The following is a 21042-nucleotide window of genomic DNA, read 5'->3' as shown; positions in this document are numbered from 1 at the left end:
GGAATAGGGGAATGAAAGCCAGTGTCCAGTGGCCTCTTCTTCCTGTGCAGGATTGTGACTTTCCCAGTGTCTGGATTAATATATATTTTTGCCTGGTCGTCTAATGGATCTGGATGGAAGAGTTCTTCCTCTACAGTCCTTGGTTGTGTTTTCGACTTTTTTGGGTTGATAACACCTTCTGCTTCAACGACCTTTGGTGCCTTAGTGCTTTTCTTCGGCTCGGGCCCTTTCTTCGGGTCGACAAGTGATTTCGGGTCGACCGGGTCTTTCGGTTCGACACGTTTCTTGTGCTCGACAGGCATTCTTGGGTGACTGTCCTTTCCGGAGTTGATGGTCTTTTTGGGATCGACTGGTGTTTTCGGAGCACTTGTCTTTGGGTCAATAGCCTTCTCCGGCCGGGTTACAGGTTTCGATACAGCACCCATTCCGTCGGCGACCTTTGCGGGGTCGGCGGCTCTCGGTACAGCTGGCTTGTTCGGGTCGACGACCTTCTTTGGTTCGGCGCCCTTCGGCTGGGTGTTCTTGTTCGGTTCGACGACCTTCTTCGGGTCGACGCTTTTATTTGCGTCGACGCCCTTTGGCTGAACGGCTTTTTTCGGGTCGACGCTTTTCTTTGGGTCGACGCCTTTGGACTGTACGGCCTTCTTCGGTTCGACGCCCTTCGGGTCGACGACCTTTTTGGGCTCTGGAACCTTCTTAGGGATGACGTTACTTGGCCCTGGGGTCTCTGAAGGCTTAGGTTTCGGAGCCGAGCCGGATGGCGGGGCTGTCTAATGTTTTTTCGGATTTTGGCTAAGGCCTGTTGGCGATGCCTCGACCGGAGCCTTCGGTAACAGGGTAATTGGTGTCGGGGGCAGTGTACTCACGATTTCGCCCGGTGGGATGTCGTCATCGGAGTCCGAGTAGTCCTCGGCGGTGACGATCTCTAGGTCCGAATCTGGTACTTCCGGAAGTTCTTGGTCATCATCTAAGATGTTGTCCGGTTCTGGTGCCTGTCGCTGCATCTCTTGTCTAGCGGCCCGTCGAATCCGAATGGTTTTCTTCGACCGAAATTGGGCGCAGGTTGGGCATGTTTCTTCCTTATGGTCTGGTGAAAGGCACTTGTTGCATACTGAGTGTTTATCAGTATGCGGGAACTTGGAGTGGCATTGTGAGCACCTTTTGAACGGGCTCCTTTCCATCGACAGCAGGCCCACGTGGCATCGAAAAGGCCCAACTGCCCGGTCGAGTAAAGAGGTACCGAGCGAGAACAATACCGTCGAAGTCGAAGGCCTTTTGGCCTTTTAGAAAAGTTTTGTTTCGATTCCGAAGTTGGAGTATAGGAGTAACATCCAAACCCAATGGCGGAAAAAAACAATCTGAGGAAGGAGAAGATGCCCATGCGCACTGTAGTCCTGGGGAGGAGTCACCCATCTCGTGATACTTTGAAGACTCTTCCAGGACAACAAAGTGCAATCATCCGGACCCAACACTAGGCGGCGATCTATGCACAGATATGAATTCAGCAGCCCACATGCCCCGAACACACTTATTCTGGCAGAGACTATCTAATCGCACACTACTCTCCTTAGAATATTCGCCAGGCGTCTAACTAGATCATGAAAACCTTGAGCAGTACCTCTCCCCACAGACAGGTGGCAATGGTTGGCTCTGTGTCAAAGTTGACCGCATTGGAAAGGACATAGTGGTTTCCACATAAGCACCACCGCGGCACACCCATCAGTATCCTTTGTGACTGTTTACATGCCACAGAAGGGGGGAGGATGGGAGAGTTAGTGAGTAATTTGTAATTGGGAGTCTCTACCAGAAAAAGCATTACTGAGTAATGTATTCTTCTGACAGACTTCTAACTGCAGATTTCTCACCGTAGAATGATTACCCAAGCAAAACCTCACTGGAGATGGGACTGTGAACTGGCTTTAACCAAAAGGTCTTGGAGGGGAGAGCGGGTAAAATGGCCATCTCAATAGTTCTGCCTATTCAAGCAGTGATGCTTTATTAACATGTGGAGTGATGTCCACGTGCCAGCTTGGCAAATGTCCCACTTGCCAATGTAGTAGCAGTGGCCTTGGCCCTGGTGGAATGGGCTCCCAAGTCCTCAGGGGGCTGCTTCTTTGCTAGTGCGTAGCAGATCTTAGTACAGAGTACAAACTGCAGAGAACTGGTCAGTTTCTGCACAAACGTGCCACTTTTGCTCCAATGAAGAGCTGATCATCCACCAGATATTCTTTGGTGCAATTTTCAGATGGGGAAAAAATGTAAGCAGCATGAAGTTCTAGCTGATATGAAAAGGAGTGACCACCTTCAGTAGAAAAGAGGCAGGCGTCTGAAGAACTAATTTGCCTAGAAAAAAGCTTGTGTAGGGAGGGTGAAGTGATAGAGCTTGAAGCTTGCTGATCCTCCTGGCTGATGTAATGGCCACCAGGAAGACAGTCTTGATTGCCAGCAGAAGCAGAGAGCAGCTGTTCAGGGGCTCAAAGGGAGAACACATGAGTTATGACCAAAATAAATTGAGATCCTATTACATAATGCCGATTTGTAGAGCATACAAATCACATGCAATGGCTTAAGGAGGTGTGTATGCATGGGGTTCCCACAGAATTATTCAAAGTACCTGTTCTTCAGCTTCTTGTGAAACTCAAGAAGCAAGGAGGCGTCTCTGGTGTGTTACGGGAGGCTGTTCCATGCTTGGGTCCAATGTAATAGAAAGAGCGAATACTTGAACTGCTACATGAATTCGTGGGGTATGTGCGAGTTATAGTGAGGCTGAGCATAGGTGTCTTGAAGGGTTGTGGAAGTCTATGAGGCTGTTATAGTAAGTGTATTGTGTGTTGTGTAGGTCTTTATAGATGTGTGGGACGAGTTTGAATTGGCAACTGTTTATGAATGAAGAACCAGTGGAGCTCCCAGAGGTGAAGTGAGGAAGCTTGAGTATGAATCTTGTGGCGGCGTTCTAGATGGTGTTAAGTCTATTGAGGAAACGCGCCGCGTCGGCAATGATGGCTATGACTTTGTACTGTATTTTAAATGAATGATCCTCTATCAAATAAAGAAGAAAACAAGTATTTTCACATAAAATTGGAGCTTCGTATATTTTCTTTGGGGGATTGTTTACTCTGTTCTTGAGTAACTTTAAACTAAGAATTACTAATCTTGTGATACTCTCTATGATTAGTCAACATATGGGTATGTGCTGAGCCTATCTGAATCTAGTTCATTTAGCCACCTGGTGGAGTCCCACAGTGAGTCCTTGTTACCAAAGGCTAGTAATTCTGCCTTGTCGATATTCAGTTTAAAGCAGTTGGTTCTCATCCATTCTACTATCAAGCTCATGCAATTAATTCTGGTGATGTGTCTTATCCGTTAGGGAGAGGATTTGTTGAGTGTCTTCTGTGTAGTAGATGATGATGCCTTGAGACCTGGTGATGTTGGCGAGTGGCTCAAGGTAGAGGTTCAACAGGGTCAGGATGAGGGATGAACCCTGGGGGATCGACATACAAGTTTCTTGGCCTCAGATGTGAAGGGTGGCACTCTAAATCTTTGCGTTCTTCCTGTGAGGAAGAGACCAATCCAGTTGAGTGCTGGTCCTTGGATTCTGCAATCATGGAGTCTTTTGATGAGTGTGTTGTAGGACACTGGTGTCAAAAGCTACAGAGGGGTCGAGCCGGATGAGGACAGCTGTTTAGACTCAGTTAGGGAAGGTCCTGATATTGTCGGTGCATGTGATGAGTGAGGTTTCTGTTGTGTGATTCTTTCTGAAACCTGAGTTTTGTCCAGTAGGTGTTCGAGCTCAAGGTGGCTTATGAGTTGTTTGCTGGTGGCCTTTTTTGCTGGGTAGGGAAAGCAGGGAGGTAGGTTGGAGGTGGCTAGTTTGCTGTGGTCAGCTGAAGGTTTCTTTAGGAGGGTGATGACCACTGTGCACTTTCAGACTTCTGGGAAGGTGGCAGAGGAGATGTAGGTGTTTATGATGTGGGTGAGAGCTGTGTTAATTGGGGATGCAACAAGGTTATAGATGTGGTGGGAGCACATGTCCGAAGGGAACCCAGAGTCGTTGAGCTTCATGATTGCGGCTGTTTGTTCACTAGTGAATGACTTGAATCTGATGAGGTAGTTGTTATGATTGGTGATAAGTTCGCTTGGATCTGATTGGGCCGTGAAGTTGCTGTAGATGTTTGTGATTTTGCTGTTGAAGAAGCTGGATAGGTCATCAAAGAATTCTTAAGAGGGGTGATTGACGGAGGCCACATGTGTAGTGAATCTTTGATGATCAAGAAGATTTCTTTGCTGCTTTTGGGAGTTACCTTTGATACGTTTAACTAGCTTGCTTTTCTTGGTTTCTCCATATTTTTGGTGGTATTTTCTTAGTGCAGCCTTAAAAGTGGTCGGTCTGTGTCTTCGTGGCTGCCTCTTCACTTTCTCTCTAGTTGTTTGCAGTATCATTTGGTGTCCCAGAGGTCCTTTGTGCACCAGCTGTCTTGCTTGTTGGATTTTCTCTGTTTGTTGAGTTTGATGGGTGAGAGGGAGGCAGCACAGTTCCTGATCCAGTTGCTAAAGTTGTTGATATCCTTGTTGATGTTGTCCGAAAGGTTGAGAGGGTCTGTTTTGTGTCTCAAGTCGAAATTAATGTGACAGGCTGGCATGGGATGAAAAGTGGGGAAACCAGTTGGCAAACTGTTTTGCGCAGCGGCATATAGTCCTGAGGTAGACACACAGCGCGGAAGGGCTGGGGAGGTCTACACAATCGGGTGGGTCTTGCCATCTTGGGAGTGTGCCTGAATGGTGCATCCTAGGATAGCCACATGCCACGCTCCACAGGAAGTGGTCTCCAGGTGGGAGGGAACCTAGTAGCCCATTGGCTATCAACCACCATCGGGTGCACTACGGAACCTTTCCAAGCATAAAGGGGGCACCCTTGACACCCAGACCTCAGATCTTAAGCGACTTAAAAGAAGGACCGAAGAAGATCTGCCCTGCTGCACCAAGGGATCAGCAAAGAGAGACTGCATTGATGAGGACTGCATCTGCTGGCTATCGAAAAGAGGGACTGTGCCTGCCATGTGATGCTCGGGGAGAAGCGGCCTCCAGAGCCTAATCAAGCAAAGAGAACTCAAAGGACCTGCCGACTGGCCTCCGGTTTGCAGCACAGGGATACAACAGCATTCACCACCATGCATCGCTGAGGAACAAGACCTGGATGTGCAGAGTTGCACCAGAGTTTACTGAGCCTGGCAGTGCTAGCGGAGAGTTGCTAAGACCCTCAGAAGGAACGTTATCAACCCAGAAAGGAATGGTCTGTGACCGAGACAACAGGCGACTGGACTTAGACTAGACCGTAGAGGACTTTGTGGGACGTCGACCCTGCAACTAGGACCCCCCCTCATCATCTTCATAGAGCAAGGAATCCCTGCAGTAAGAACCCCGCCGACTGTATCATACCCACAGCACCCTTCGAGCATCTTCAGCAACCTTCTTCACTTGTATCTGGACCACTCCAAAGGAATCCATTGCAATGCAGATAGAGCACCTGGAACTGCTGAAAGCTGCTTCTTTAGTGAAGGCAACTGTCCTTGAGGACTTCGCTGGTCCCCCTGACAAGCCCCTTGTCATGGTTGATCGCCCCAAGTACTTGTAACCGACAGGATTGACACCTACGTTTTTCTTAAAAAAAAAATGTAAGTGTCAAATTTGTTGCCTTTGCCATGGGTTGTTAGCGGTTGAATTAAATTGCTTGGATTTACTATTACTTTTTAAATCTATATCTCTGGAACCCTCCATTGGAGTTTTTTCTTTAAAGTGTCTAAATTCTTATAAAATACAGTCTATTCTTAGAAATTAGTGTTGGATTTTTTTGAGTGTTGTGTTGATTACTTCAAATCTTTTGGTGCGGTTTAAAAGCTTAACACTTGTTCCTCTGTGTAAGCCTTGCTGCTCAGAATTAAGCTGAGTGGTTTACAGACAAAACCTATTGGACCTACAGGGGTTGGTAAGAGTATTACACAATGAGGTTGCACAATCGCACCAACAAATATACCTGATTTACTAATATATACCATTTACCGTATACACTTCACCAGTATAACAGGCTATGTTCTACAATTCATTATCAAATAAACAAGAAACAGTACTCGCCTCTGCAATAGCCTCATCAGTTAGTATCCTCGGGTTGGACTGCACACAGTGCAATAGCAATGCATCCCAAAGTTCAAAGAACACAGCAAGGTGGGAGACAATGGCATGTGGAAGACTGTTGAAGATTCCTGGATCTTAAACAACAAGTTCAGAAAACAATCAGAACACATTGTAAGGATTGTCACACTTCTATAAACCTAAATGGCTTGAAGTACAAATTACACAAATGAGATACTGACGTTTGACTGTACAGCAAAGAAAGCCCAACAGCTGAATAATATTGTACACTGCATTTTTGTATACTTGTGTTTTAGGATGCAACATGGACTAAACATTTGTTCTGCAGCTTAAGTTTTCACACAGTCAGTGATTTACAATTTGCAATTCATTGGACTTCATGTAAACAATGCTCCCTTAGCAAATCTCTGTAATACAAAGGAATTCAAAAACATTTTAGTTGCTTTATAAAGAGGAATTCAGAAGCGCATGCTGACATAGTCAAAGGTAACAGAAGCCCCTCAAATGCCATAGATACACATACATAGCGTCACTGAAGAAAAAAGCTAAAAAAGGAATATGCTACTTACCAGAACGCATCTGTTCTTGGCATGTAGAGCTGCAGAGTCGTATACTGTGCATTAGATCGCCACCTGGTGTTGGGCTCGGATGATTGAAGGTTGTTGTCTTCTTGGAAGAAGTCTTTGTAGTCACGAGATAGGTGTCTCCTCCCTTGGACAACACTGCGCATGGTCATCGACTCCATCCTCAGATTGTTTTTCGCCGTGATGGGAAATGATGGAGTTAGTAGAAGTAAAGTTAAAGAAGGGATGTCCATGCGTGTGCATCTAATTAAGATGATAACTGGAACGGATACAAGCCCCGGGGAGGCGGGAGGGCGTATACGACTCTGCAGCTCTACATGCCAAGAACAGATGCATACCGTTAAGTAGCATATTCCGTTCGAGGCATATGAGCTGCAGATCGTATACTGTGCATCGATTGTGCAGCAGTGTCTCCCCTAGCGGTGGTCGCCTGTATCCGTTGCAGTATTTTGAAACAGTGTTCCAAGGACAGCTTGGCCTACTACAGCTTGCTGCTTGGCTTGCACATCAACACAATAGTGTTTAGTGAAGGTGTGTATTGTAGACCATGTCGCTGCCTTGCATATGTCCTCTAGTGGTATATTTCCTGAGAAAGCCACAGAGGCTCCTAGTTTGCGAGTAGAGTGTGCTCTAGGAGGAACTGGTAGTGTACATTTAGCTTTTTGATAGCATATTTGTATACACTTTACAATCCACCTGGCAATTCCCCCCTTAGAGATGGGGTTGCCTTTGTGTGGAGAGAAAGATACAAATAATTGTTTTGTCTTTCTGAAGGTTTTAGTCCTATCTGTGTAGTATAACAGGGCTCTTCTAACATCTAAGGTGTGTAAAGCCCTTTCTGCAACAGAGTCCGGGTTTTGAAAAAACACAGGTAGCTATACTGATTGGTTAAGGTGAAAAGGAGTAATAACTTTTGGCAGGAATTTTGGATTAGGCCTAAGTACCACTTTGTTAGTATGTATCTGAAAAAATGGTTCTTGTATTGTGAATGCTTGTATTTCGCTAACTCTTCTGAGAGAGGTGATGGCAAAAAGAAAAGCAGTATTCCATGTTAGGAACTGTAATTCACACTGATGTAAAGGCTCGAAAGGGGGTCCCATAAGTCTTGTAAGGACCACGTTTAGGTTCCATACTGGAGCAGATGGTAACCTAGGTGGGATTATACGTTTTAATCCTTCCATAATAGCTTTGATCGCAGGTACTCTGAATAGAGATAGATGTTGTCTATTCTGTAAATAGGCTGCTATTGCTGCCAGATGTAGGTGTATGGAAGAATAAGCTAAATTGGACCTTTGTAGGTGTAGTAGGTAGCAAATGATATTTTGGATGGAAACATCCAGTGGATGTGATTATTGTTGCAATATTTTGCAAATCTTTTCCACTTAGCGGCATAACACGCTCTGGTAGTGGGTTTTCTAGCTTCTTTAATTATGTTCATACAGTCTGGTGGTAGGTTTAAGTAACCAATCTCTAAGACTACAGGAGCCAGATCGCCAAATTCAGTTGGCTTGGTTCTGGGTGTCTTATTTCTCCATGGTTCTGTGTTAACAGGGAGGGCGAGAGCTTTAATTTTTGATGTGGAACAAGTGAAAGATCCAGCAGTGTGGTGAACCACAGCTGGCGTGCCCATGTGGGAGCTACTAGTATTAGTTTGAGAGACTGTTGTCTAAGTTTGCGCACTACTAGTGGAATGAGTAGGAGAGGCAGAAAAGCGTATGCAAATCTGCCTGACCAGTTCATCCATATTGCACTCCCCTCAGACCGTGGGTGTGGAAACCTGGCGGCGAAGGTTGGACATTTTGTATTCTCGTGGGTGGCAAACAGATCTATCTCTGGATGCCCCCACATTTGGAAGAATGGCTGAAGAACTTGAGGATGTATCTCCCATTCGTGAATCTGTTGTGACTGTCGACTCAACAGATCTGCTATCTGATTGTGAATTTCTGGAAGGTGCTCTACTGTCAGGTGTATGTTTTGAGGAATGGCCCATCTCCAAATGTTCTGTGCGAGCTGGGACAGTTGCAGAGAGTGTGTCCCCCCCCCCCCTGTTTTTGTATATAGTACATGGCTGTCATATTGTCCGTCCGGATTAAGACAGCTTTGTTTTGTACTTGCACTTGAAATGTTTTGAGTGCTAGGAAAATTGCTAGCAGCTCTAGATGGTTGATATGGAACAGTTTTTATTGGTTGTTCCATTGGCCTTGTGTGGTATAGTGTAAGAGATGGGCTCCCCATCCTGTGAGGGATGCATCTGTTGTGAGCACTATCTGTGGAACAGGCTCTTCGAACAGCCGTCCCTTTGTCAACTTTTTGGTGTTCCACCATTGCAGAGAGTGATATATACGGCTGTCCACCAACACCAGGTCTGAGAGCTGACCTTGAGCCTGATTCCACTGTTGTGCTAGACATTCTTGTAATGGGCGCATTTGCAGTCTTGCATGTGGAACTATGAAGATGTAAGACGCAACCATGCCTATTAGTCTCATGAACACTTTGGCTTGGAGAGACTACTGGTGTTGAAAAATGGAGATTAAGGTTTGAATGCTCTGTATCCTGGCTGGACTGGGATACGCTAGAGCTGTAGATGTGTCTATGGTAGCTCCTAGATACTGATGAACGTGCGAAGGCACTAGATGCGACTTGGTGTAGTTTATGGTAAACCCTAAGTCGTGCAATGTCTGAATTGTTTCCTTTGTGTGATGGACACATTGACTGTATGATTTTGCTTTTATGAGCCAGTCGTCTAGATAAGGGAAGACATGTATCTGTTGTCTTCTGAGATGTGCCACTACTACTGTTAGTTTATAGAAGGGGGGTTTTGCCCAGACATAGTCACTGGGACCTGGGTTCTATAGGTACTGAGAGGAAGGGGTCCCAGTGTATATAGGGAGCAATTAAATACAATTCAAGTGAGTTAATCAAAAACAATTATTTTGATCCGCAAAGTTTTATTCACAGTGGGATCCAGTATATTGAATATACATAGCATAAAATACAATCAACTGTATTGAAAGTCATACAGTGCCCCGAGGAGGGAAGGGGGAAGTGATAGTGAATAGGTAAGGGAAGTGATGGGATTGTGTGACAGTAAAATCAATCCTTCAAAAACTTGTTCATGCTATAATTAGTATAGCAACAACTGCCATTAAACATGGCGACATTATTTGAAAAGTGGCATACAACACAAGGTACAGTGTATATACAGAATATTGGCGTGAGGTTGCCGCAATTGAAAAAACAGTCGACGTTTCGACCCTCAGAAGTTGCAGGACAGTTTAACCTTGCTGTGGGGTCTTCATCAGGACCAGGGGGTGGGGCAGGGGACCTAATAGAAGTATAATAAATTAAAGTTAGAGGGTTGCTACTCCGGCCTCGAGTTATCACATAGGTAGAGACGGACAAAGTCCATGATAGAATCTTTTTGATAGTTAATTATAAAGAAATGGAATCTACTGTGTTCCGGCAGGTCCAGAACATAGAACAGGGTAAAACCTTATTAATTGCGGAAATTAGGGCGCCTGAGTAGGAAAACCAGCATGGTACAAGACGGCCCACCACTCGCAAAAGGCATTCAATAAAAGGAACTGCTGCTACAAAATAAAGATGGAATCTAGGATTGAGGGCTAACAATTAGCGCAAGTCCAGAGGCTGAAAAAATAAATAAAAAACATAAAAAACATACCACAGGGTCAAAAGTCCGCCGTGTGGTCTTGAGTGAGGAATGGAAGACAGTGGAGCTGCATCTGTAATGATGAGCGTACATTAATTACATATCTGTATTGAAAGGGGGGCAGACATTGGAGAAGATTACAACAATGTCCGGTTGGGGACAGTGAAATCGTGCTTACCGATGGTGGCGTCCTGTTTGGTATCAGGATTCGGTAAGTTCAGACATCGTGGGGAATGAATCCGTGATTGGTCTACTAGGGCAAGAACAGAGGGACCGTCAAGAAAACAGACCACTGTAGAATGATTTAAGGCGGGAGGCGGACAAGGAGCGAAGCCATACTCACTCGGTAGGAATGAATCTGAGAGCTCCGTACGAGGGCAGCCGATCAATGCCGCGTTTCCTGGTTTGGGGAAGGAGTCATGGTAACAAGTCACGTGGTGACCGTAGACATCATAAAATTAGAAGAAAGACTATCAATGCCGTCTGCCATGGTTAATAAAACTAAAGGGTGCTGTTGTTGAATAAGGAGTTTTGAATATCGTTTATCCATTATATTTCATCAAGCAACAATAAATAAATGCGAATGCGATGTTAAGATAAAATAGACATAGAAAACCACTATAGTCTTAAAACGACATGTTGGTGAATTCTGGGCGTACCTCTCAAACATGAGGGTAAAGGCCCGACAATTAGTGAGTCAACAATTACAATCATATATAGTTTGAGACACAGCATTTGGACAGTGGTGTGCCTTTCAAACATGAGGGTAAAGCCACATTTTGAATGTCAGAAGTAATTAAATGGAGAAAGAAGGGTAGGATACTTATAAATTCAATGATGAAAAATTTGAAACTAATATAGGCAAACAGACCCATCATGGTAGTGTAGCCAACTTTTGTTCCATATGCCAACAGTATGTCGAATCAGATTCTAGCTTATGAAGCTGTTGTCTGGCGTGATGTGCAACGGGTTCTTCAAGACAAAACCTTTGTTCGATACAACACCAGCAAACCCCAAAAGACAGCTCTACAGTCATTGGCCAATAACCATCAAGTCGTGATCAAGCTTGCTGACAAAGGCGGTGCCATTGTTATACAGGATCTATCTGCCTATAAATCTGAGATTCTACGTCAACTACAGGATGATAATTGCTACCAACTATTGAGGTCTGACCCCACCAGATCCATCGCTACAGAGATCCTAGAAGTAACCCAGGAAGGTCTGAGTTTAGGCTTCCTGTCTGAGAATGAATTTCACTTTTTGAATAACAAACATCCTCGTCTGGCAACACTATACACTTTGCCCAAACTCCACAAAAGCATGGACAATCCTCCGGGTCGCCCAATTGTTTCTGGCTGTGGTTCCATATTGGAACCTTTGGGAAAGTACATTGACTTTTTTATTAAACCACTTGCTGAGGCTACTCCATCATACCTTCGAGACACGATGCATACCATCAACATAACTGAGAGTATACCCTATGATCCGTCAAACCAAAGATTAGCTACTTGCGATGTAGTCTCCCTCTATACTTGCATTCCCCAACAGGAAGCTCTTACAGTGATAGCCAGATGTCTTCAGAAACGTCCTGCACCTGTTCAAGTACCCTCAGAGTTCATTGTAGCCTTGCTCAAAATCGCAATGACCCGCAATTTCTTTCTGTTTGACAACAACTTTTATCTTCAAACTTCTGGTGTAGCCATGGGTGCTCCCTTTGCTCCCGATGTAGCCATTCTGTACATGGCAGCATTTGAAGAAGATACTATTCTCAGTCAATCGAACCCATTCAGAGACCAAGTGGGCCTCTGGATGAGGTACATCGATGACATTTTAATGATTTGGAACGGCAGTCATGACCAATTGAACAGTTTCTTTACTTGGCTCAACCAACAATCCCAATATGTCAAATTTACAATCCAATCGGACAGCAACACTATTGACTTTTTGGATGTCACTATTTATCACCACTCTGGAAGACTCTGCACCAAACTATATCGAAAAGCATCTGAGAGAAATTCCCCATTGGCTTATAATAGTCATCATCCTCGCGCTCTTCGGGATAACCTGCCTTTTGGGCAATTTCTGAGGATACGGAGAAATTGTTCAAATAAAGACGACTATTTTTCTGAATCACAGGATCTTTCAAACCGCTTGCTATATCGTGGTTACCCAAGACGTTTGATCAAAAAAGCCCGCAAACGTGCTTGGTTCTATCCCCGTGAAGAACTATTAATACCCAAAGATAGAACCAACCATGAAGAGAGTCGTATTGTCTGTGTCACCACTTTCAATACCAAAAGTAACAGCATCAAAGGAATCATCAACAAGCATTGGCATTTGGTATCGGATGATATCAAACAACCTGAGACACCACTTCATGCATTTAAGAAAGCCAAGAGCATTAAGGATTATGTTGTCTGCTCTTTCCTATCCCCTGACAGTCAACCTACGATCAACACCTTGTGGAACTTACCACCAGTCATTGGTCATTTCAAATGTGGCCAATGCAAGGCTTGCGATTCCACTATTCAGACTAAGGAGTTTGTACACCTCCATCTCACTGTCAAACTCAAATCCTTCAGCAATTGTAATTCCAATAACATCATTTACGCCATCGTTTGCCCATGTCACAAAATCTACATTGGCCAAACTCAGCAAAAAATAAAAGCTCGGATACTACAACACATGAGCCGAATTCGATGTGATGTTCAAGGCGCACCTTTAGTAGAACATTTCAAGCTGAATTCGCATCCCCCTGAAAGTTTACAATGGTTGGTCATTGAAAAAGCAACGATGGGACAACGAGGTGGCAACATCTCGGACATTCTAAACACCCGAGAACTGAAATGGATTTACTTTTTTAATTCAATTGAAACTGGTCTCAATGAACTGGACAGCTCATTTTCCCAATTGGCTACACTACCATGATGGGTCTGTTTGCCTATATTAGTTTCAAATTTTTCATCATTGAATTTATAAGTATCCTACCCTTCTTTCTCCATTTAATTGCTTCTGACATTCAAAATGTGGCTTTACCCTCATGTTTGAAAGGCACACCACTGTCCAAATGCTGTGTCTCAAACTATATATGATTGTAATTGTTGACTCACTAATTGTCGGGCCTTAACCCTCATGTTTGAGAGGTACGCCCAGAATTCACCAACATGTCGTTTTAAGACTATAGTGGTTTTCTATGTCTATTTTATCTTAACATCGCATTCGCATTTATTTATTGTTGCTTGATGAAATATAATGGATAAACGATATTCAAAACTCCTTATTCAACAACAGCACCCTTTAGTTTTATTAACCATGGCAGACGGCATTGATAGTCTTTCTTCTAATTTTATGATGTCTACGGTCACCACGTGACTTGTTACCATGACTCCTTCCCCAAACCAGGAAACGCGGCATTGATCGGCTGCCCTCGTACGAAGCTCTCAGATTCATTCCTACCGAGTGAGTATGGCTTCGCTCCTTGTCCGCCTCCCGCCTTAAATCATTCTACAGTGGTCTGTTTTCTTGACGGTCCCTCTGTTCTTGCCCTAGTAGACCAATCACGGATTCATTCCCCACGATGTCGGAACTTACCGAATCCTGATACCAAACAGGACGCCACCATCGGTAAGCACGATTTCACTGTCTCCAACCGGACATTGTTGTAATCTTCTCCAATGTCTGCCCCCCTTTCAATACAGATATGTAATTAATGTACGCTCATCATTACAGATGCAGCTCCACTGTCTTCCATTCCTCACTCAAGACCACACAGCGGACTTTTGACCCTGTGGTATGTTTTTTATTTATTTTTTCAGCCTCTGGACTTGCGCTAATTGTTAGCCCTCAATCCTAGATTCCATCTTTATTTTGTAGCAGCAGTTCCTTTTATTGAATGCCTTTTGCGAGTGGTGGGCCGTCTTGTACCATGCTGGTTTTCCTACTCAGGCGCCCTAATTTCCGCAATTAATAAGGTTTTACCCTGTTCTATGTTCTGGACCTGCCGGAACACAGTAGATTCCATTTCTTTATAATTAACTATCAAAAAGATTCTATCATGGACTTTGTCCGTCTCTACCTATGTGATAACTCGAGGCCGGAGTAGCAACCCTCTAACTTTAATTTATTATACTTCTATTAGGTCCCCTGCCCCACCCCCTGGTCCTGATGAAGACCCCACAGCAAGGTTAAACTGTCCTGCAACTTCTGAGGGTCGAACGTCGACTGTTTTTTCAATTGCGGCAACCTCACGCCAATATTCTGTATATACACTGTACCTTGTGTTGTAATGCCACTTTTCAAATAATGTCGCCATGTTTAATGGCAGTTGTTGCTATACTAATTATAGCATGAACAAGTTTTCGAAGGATTGATTTTACTGTCACACAATCCCATCACTTCCCTTACCTATTCACTATCACTTCCCCTTTCCCTCCTCGGGGCTACTACTGTTAAGCACTTTGTGAACACTGGTGGTGCTGTTGTGACCCCGAATGGAAGGACTTTGAATTGATAGTGCTGTCCTTGTATGACAAACCTTAGATACTTCCTGTGAGCAGGATGTATAGGAATGTGAAAGTAGGCGTCCTTTAGGTCTAGTGTTGAAAGAGAATCCCCTTGTTGTAGTAGTGGGAGTACTTGCTGCAGAGTGATCATGTGAAAATGATCTGATTGTATGTAATGGTTGAGGGGTCTGAGGTCGAGAATTGGTCTTAGTGTCCCGTCCTTCATGGGAATTAGGAAGTACAAGGAGTAAACTCCTGTTCCCTGTTCCTCTAAAGGAACTACTTGAATAGCATCCTTTTGTAGAAGTGCTAGAACTTCTTGTTGAAGTAGAGTAATATGGTATGTGGACATTGGACGCTGCCTGGGAGGTATGTTTGGGGGGGTTGCTGTGAGTTCTAGGCAGTAGCCATATTGGATAATTTGTCTTACCCACTTATCTGTTGTGATGGAATTCCAGACAGGTAGGAACTGTTATAATCTGCCCCCCACAGGGGTGGAATGCTGTGGGGGAGGCAGAGGGAAGTCACTGTTTGGGAGTGGAAGAGGAGCGGTTGTTGTTATTACCTCTACCGCTTCCCTTGTTATTAATTCCTCTGTATCCTCCTCTGAAGTAGCTCTTGTTAGAGGAGGTCTGTGTATTTGCTTTAAAAGAGGACGTTGTATCTGCGCCGGTTTGCTTAGAGCCTCCTCTATATAAGGAGCGGCGAAAAGAACTTCTAGTCTGTGTGGATTGTAATGCACCCATAGACTTAGCTGTGCCTGTGTCTTTTTTCATCTTTTCTAGTGTGTTGTTTACTTCCGGCCCGAACAATTGGTTTTGATTGAAGGGCTGGTTCAAGATGGTGGTCTGTACCTCTGTTTTAAACCCTGAAATGCGTAACCACGCAAGTCGTCTGAGTATAACACTAGTATTGACTGCTCTGGATGCTGTGTCAGCTACATCTAGTGCACATTTAATTGAGGCATTGGATATTAACTTGCCTTCCTGTATGAGCTCTGTTGCCTTATCTTTGTACTGATCTGGGAGGTGCTCCATCAATTTTTCTAATTGGTCGTAGTGAGCACTGTCATAGCGTGAGAGCAGGGCTTGTGTGTTTGCTATGCGCCATATGTTTGTTGCTTGCGCAGCAATCCGTTTCCCTGACGCCTCAATAACTTTAGATTCTTTGTCAGGCAGGGCGTGTCACCAGAGGTCTGGGAATTAGCTATTTTTCTTGCATTAGACACAACTAAAGAGTCTAGTGGCAGATGTCCCTTAATATAGACTGGATCAGATGGTGCTGGTCTGTATTTCGTTTCTATTCTTGGTTTTAGTACCCTGCAGCGTACCAGGTCTTTAAATATTTCTGGAGCATGTTTAATGACTCCTTCGATCATAGGTAGTATTTGCGTAGACCTTTGTGACTGCTCAAATGTATCCAGTAAAAAATCCTCATCAATGGCATCAGAGTGCATTGAAACTCCGTGGTAAAGGGCTGCTTTATTTAATAAATGATTAATCCCAATATTATCCTCTAGAGGGGAAGGTTTTGTTGGGTAGGACTGAGGATCAGGAATGTCTGACACATTGTGTGGTGGGAAGCCATACATGTCACCCTCTTTAGGATATTCAGGATTGACATCTTCATCTAAAGGGTATTCCTGTGGCTCTGGTATGTCATTCCCCCCACCTAGATCATACTCCTCGTCAGTGTGGTGTGATGATGCAGGAGATTGAACAGGAGAAACTGTAGGTTCAATGTAAGGAGGGATAGGAGAGGGAGAAGGTGAAGGAGAGGAAGGATGCATTGGAGAGGTTGCACAGTCCTTCTTTTTGACAGGAACCACAGGTAGAAGTGGTGTGTCTGCTGGTTTCTTCTTATAAGGAATAGCCTCTACAGGTCCAGTCTTTAGATTGATATATACTTTCTTTTGTTTAGGATCTGGTCTAAACAATTTTTTCTCCTTTACAACCTTCTTTGGCATCGATTTTTTCGGGGCCGATAGGGGTTGTTTTGCGTGTTTTGCTGTAGGAGGCGTTATTGAGTCCCGTGGAAAGGTTTTTGGTGCCGAAGGTGGTTTCGGCTTAGTAGGAGTCTTTGTTACCGAGGTTGGAGATTTTGGAGTGGAGACAGGTCTCATTGGCCTTGCGGCGTCGGACTCTGGCTCCCATCTTTATTTTTGGAACCGGAAGGCTTTGGAGTCGAAGCTCTTTTTGGATCCGGTACAGTCTTCGGCACCGATGCCTCTCTTGGTTTGGGTGCCGAAGGCTCTTTTTCTTTGGGTACCGAAGGGCGTTTTGGCTTCGGTGCCGAAGGATGTGTGTGCTTCGGTGCCAATGGAAGAGGTGGAATTGGCACATGTGGTTTTGTCGGTGCCGAGGCACCGGAAGGCGTAGTTGTTTTCCTCGGAGCCGAGCCCGAAGGCAGAGCGTCGAAGGGGGTATTTCAGTCTCGACTGGGCCCCATGGGCGCAGTGCTGACCGTTGCCTTTGGTTTGGGTAGTGTCTGTTGTGCAGGGGCAGGGGTACTCACGGGTTGTCGAGATGGAATCGAGTCGTCTGAGTTCTCTGCCCCCGATATGATCTGGAGATCAGGCAAGTCTTCCTCGGCGACGAGTGGAGCCTCGTCCTCTGAGATGTCTTCGAATGGATCCTCGTCCTCGGAGACATCTTCTTCGACGATCTCCTCCTCAAAGATGGCCTCCGGTGCTGGTGCTGATCTCCTCATCTCGTGTCGACGAGCCCTCCGATCCCGAATGGTCTTCTTCGATCGGAAGGATGCACAAGCTGTGCAGGTCGACTCGTGGTGGGTCTGCGAACCAAGATCACACCAGAAAGTACTTGAGAACAAAACAGCTAGAGAAGCCGTCTCTCCGGACTTGGCTGTCCAGGGAGTAGTGTTTTGTGAACGTGTGCAGCGATGCCCACGTAGCCGCCTGACAGTTGACATTTAAAAGCACTCCTCTTCCCAAGGCAGTAGTGGCTGCCGTCTCCCTGGTGGAGTGAGCGCATAGCCCGACTGGAGGCTCCTTTTTAGCCAGGGAGTAACAAGGTTAATGTACACGTTACTTACATTCGGTAACAATGTATCTGGTAGAGACGATTCTAGCCCCAGATTCCTTAACGCAGAATTCTCTTAAGGCGTGAGACTGGATCAGGAAAATTTTTCTTTTCCCAGCATCTCTGCACGCCGGGGGGCGGCACTGCGTGACTCTGTCCTGACGTGGTCCGCTGGCGTGAAGTCAGCGAGGTCACACAAGCCCCACCCCAGCGTTCTGACAACAGTTTTCTTCAGAGAACTTTTCCGCGCCATAACGCGGAGCCATCACAAACAAAAACTGTGAGCCTATGGGAACAGTGTGCGAAATAGCAGACAAACAGAAAGGAAAAAAGCTAATGGAGGGGAACAGCCCATTCGGGAAAGTGCCAGGCACCGTGGCACTGAAAGTCATAGAAGGGAGAAGCAGTCACAGCCACTGCAAAGCAACCCCACAAACAATACAACATTCTCCCTGGAGACAGGAAAAGCATATGAAAAACTGTGCAGCAGACGAAGAAGCCTGCAACCACAGCCCATTAACAGTGAAAGACAAAAGAGCAACGACAATTCACCCAAAGACAACACCACCACCAGGGAGAGTCGCATCCCCTGAAAGGAGCCAAGGCTGAGGCCCAGCTAAGAGACCCCAACTCAGAGGACTGCACATGAGTCAGAAACTCCAAAAAGGGTAGGGGAAATATGAGAAGGCACCACACTGGAAGCACCCGAGTGCAGGGACGCAGGAGCACCCATGAACCCACCAGTCACGTACCAGAAAGGAGGAATGGATGCAAACCCAACAATCAAGCATCCCGCTAGGGAGGAGTGAAAGAGGGCACTCGCAGAAAACAAATCACCCAGAGGCAGGCACGTGCGGCAGAGCAAGCAAAAGGCCTTCGCAGAACGGGGAGGAAGGGTGAGTCGTGAAGGAATCTGCAGCTAGAATCGTCTCTACCAGATACATCGGTACGGAAGGTAAGTAACTTGTACATCTGATAGAGACAACTAGCCGCAGATTCCTTAACGTAGAATAGATACCCTAGCCATACCCACGGTGAAGGAGGGTCGGCGAGAGGACCCCACCAGCCTGGATATAACAGAGGGTCCCATAGGGGACGAGCCCGACGGACAGGGCGAGAAGCCCTGTCCCCCCAGGCAAGGGGAACCCCTACAGTCAGAACACTACTGATCCCAAGGGGGATGCGGAAAGAAGAAAGGAAGAGGAAGCCCGTTCACACTCAGCAGAGGAAACAGGCGCAAGGCAAGAGGAGGCCAAAGCACCCCACGCCTACATCAGGCAACAAAAACCTCTATCCAGGGCCACGGCAAGGTAGTAAAATAAGATCAATCCAGAGGCACCAAGGAGGCAAGGCAGAAAGAAAGCAAGTCCCCCCTCACCAGGAACACACCCAGCGAAGAGGGCAGCTGATCCTACCACAGGTAGAAGTCAATAGACCAGACAGAACAGCGCCTACAGCAATAAAGCAGGCGGAAGCAGAAGGAGCAGCCCTGGGGCACCCAGGAAGACCGGGCAGGGTGCGCCTGAAAGAGGGAGTAACAGAAATCCATCTCAGCCCCCAAGACAGAGAGCCAGAAGGCGAAGAAGGCCCGGACACACCTCAGGAAGGAGTCCGCACACACGACACAAAAAGATGTGGAACCAGAGCCATGACGTCAAGCCGCAGACAGCAGGGCAGACCAGGCTAACAGCACAGCAACTCCGGAGAAGGGTACCCCGGGGCACCGCCAAAGGCATTCCGACACCTAGAAGGGAATTGCATCTGCAACGTACTTAAACGGCAGGGAGAGCAGAGACCTGAAGGCGACGACAACTTCCAAGCACAGAACAAGTTATATAACAGCTACCACTACCCCCACTGGGGTATGTTAGTCCCAAAATATGGGAACCCTCTTAGGAAGAAACTTCCGCAGCAGAGGACAACAGAAAGGACCGCGGGGAAAAAAGCCCAGCAGAAGGCTTGTCAAGCAGCCAAAAGCAAACGACAGAAGGCCTAATCTCAGGGCCAACCAGATGCAGATAATTATGCAAAAACACACAGTAAAAAGGGCCAGCAAGCAGTCAACAGAGCCACAGCCCCAAAAACTCCTAGTCACATGAATCACACAAATCACACAACTGGGCGACCCGCCCAAACGAAAGAACAGCTCCCAAGAACCAGATCAACCTACAGGTCACTGAGGGGGAGGAGAAGATGGAGGAGGAGGAGGAGGAGGAGGAGGAGGAGGAGGAGGAGGAGGAGGAGGAGGAGGAGGAGGAGGAGGAGGACTAGGAGGAGGCCGAAACCCCGCCAAGAACCTCCGGATGGCCGAGTCTGCCGGGGCGTGGAAAAAAAGAGTGCCATTGAAGGGAAGATCCACCAGCCGTTCCCGAACATTTTCCGGGAACACACTGTCCCGCAGCCAAGCATGGCGGCGAAGGACAACTGAAGAAATGATGCCAGGACCAAACAACTCCGAGATGTCCAGAGCGGAGCGAAAAATAAACTCAGCCAGCTCCCGGCTATTTAACGCATGGTGCCGCAAGTCAACACAAGCACCCTCCTGATAATCTGCAGATCAAAGGGATTAAGCAGAGTCTCACAAGCAAGAGGCAGCCCTAGCCAAAACACAAAGTGTTAAGGGCCCGCTCAACCGCACTGGTCGAAGCGAACATATTGCGCCCTCAAGAATCCAGCCAACGAGCCCCCGCGATGGTGGAGACAACAGCGACAGCAGGAAGGGAAAGGCAGTCCGCAAAAGGGGCCCACTGGCAGAGGGGTGGAGGGAAAGGCACAACGGGTCACGCGGTCCTGGAAGGTGCTGGTGCAGAAGGTGTTGGGGCACCGGATCCTCCATGGCGGGACGCCCCCATCAGAGAAGAACAGAGAGAACACTCAAAGGGAAGCAGCAGCTCCCTCCCACTAGAGCCCTGGTGAAGAAATCCCAAAAGATAATCCGCTGGGAAATGAGCTGCCGGAATCACCCATGCGCCGAATTCCGACAGCTATAGAAACAGCACGAGCGAAGACCGCAACAGCATCCGTAGGACTCTCGGTGGTGAAAGCAGCTCCGCTGTTGGCTGCAAGCTAACGCAGCCATCCCCTAAGCTAATCCAAGT

The 21042-nt window shown here is 46.3% G+C and overlaps 1 protein-coding gene across 1 annotated transcript in view; it reads right to left on the bottom strand.

Annotated features, from left to right (window-relative positions):
* Positions 1–21042, bottom strand: part of MDN1 (midasin AAA ATPase 1) — a 2221312-nt gene that overhangs the window by 918403 nt on the left and 1281867 nt on the right. The window contains exon 53 of the mRNA XM_078648266.1: positions 6130–6263. Within this exon, the coding sequence (XP_078504392.1) occupies positions 6130–6263 (134 nt within the window). The remainder of the gene's footprint in view (positions 1–6129; positions 6264–21042) is intronic.

Source organism: Lissotriton helveticus, chromosome 6, assembly GCF_964261635.1.
Source record: "Lissotriton helveticus chromosome 6, aLisHel1.1, whole genome shotgun sequence".
NCBI lineage: Eukaryota > Metazoa > Chordata > Amphibia > Caudata > Salamandridae > Lissotriton > Lissotriton helveticus.
Note: the sequence above shows the minus strand (reverse complement) of the source record. Positions and strands in the feature narration are given on the sequence as shown.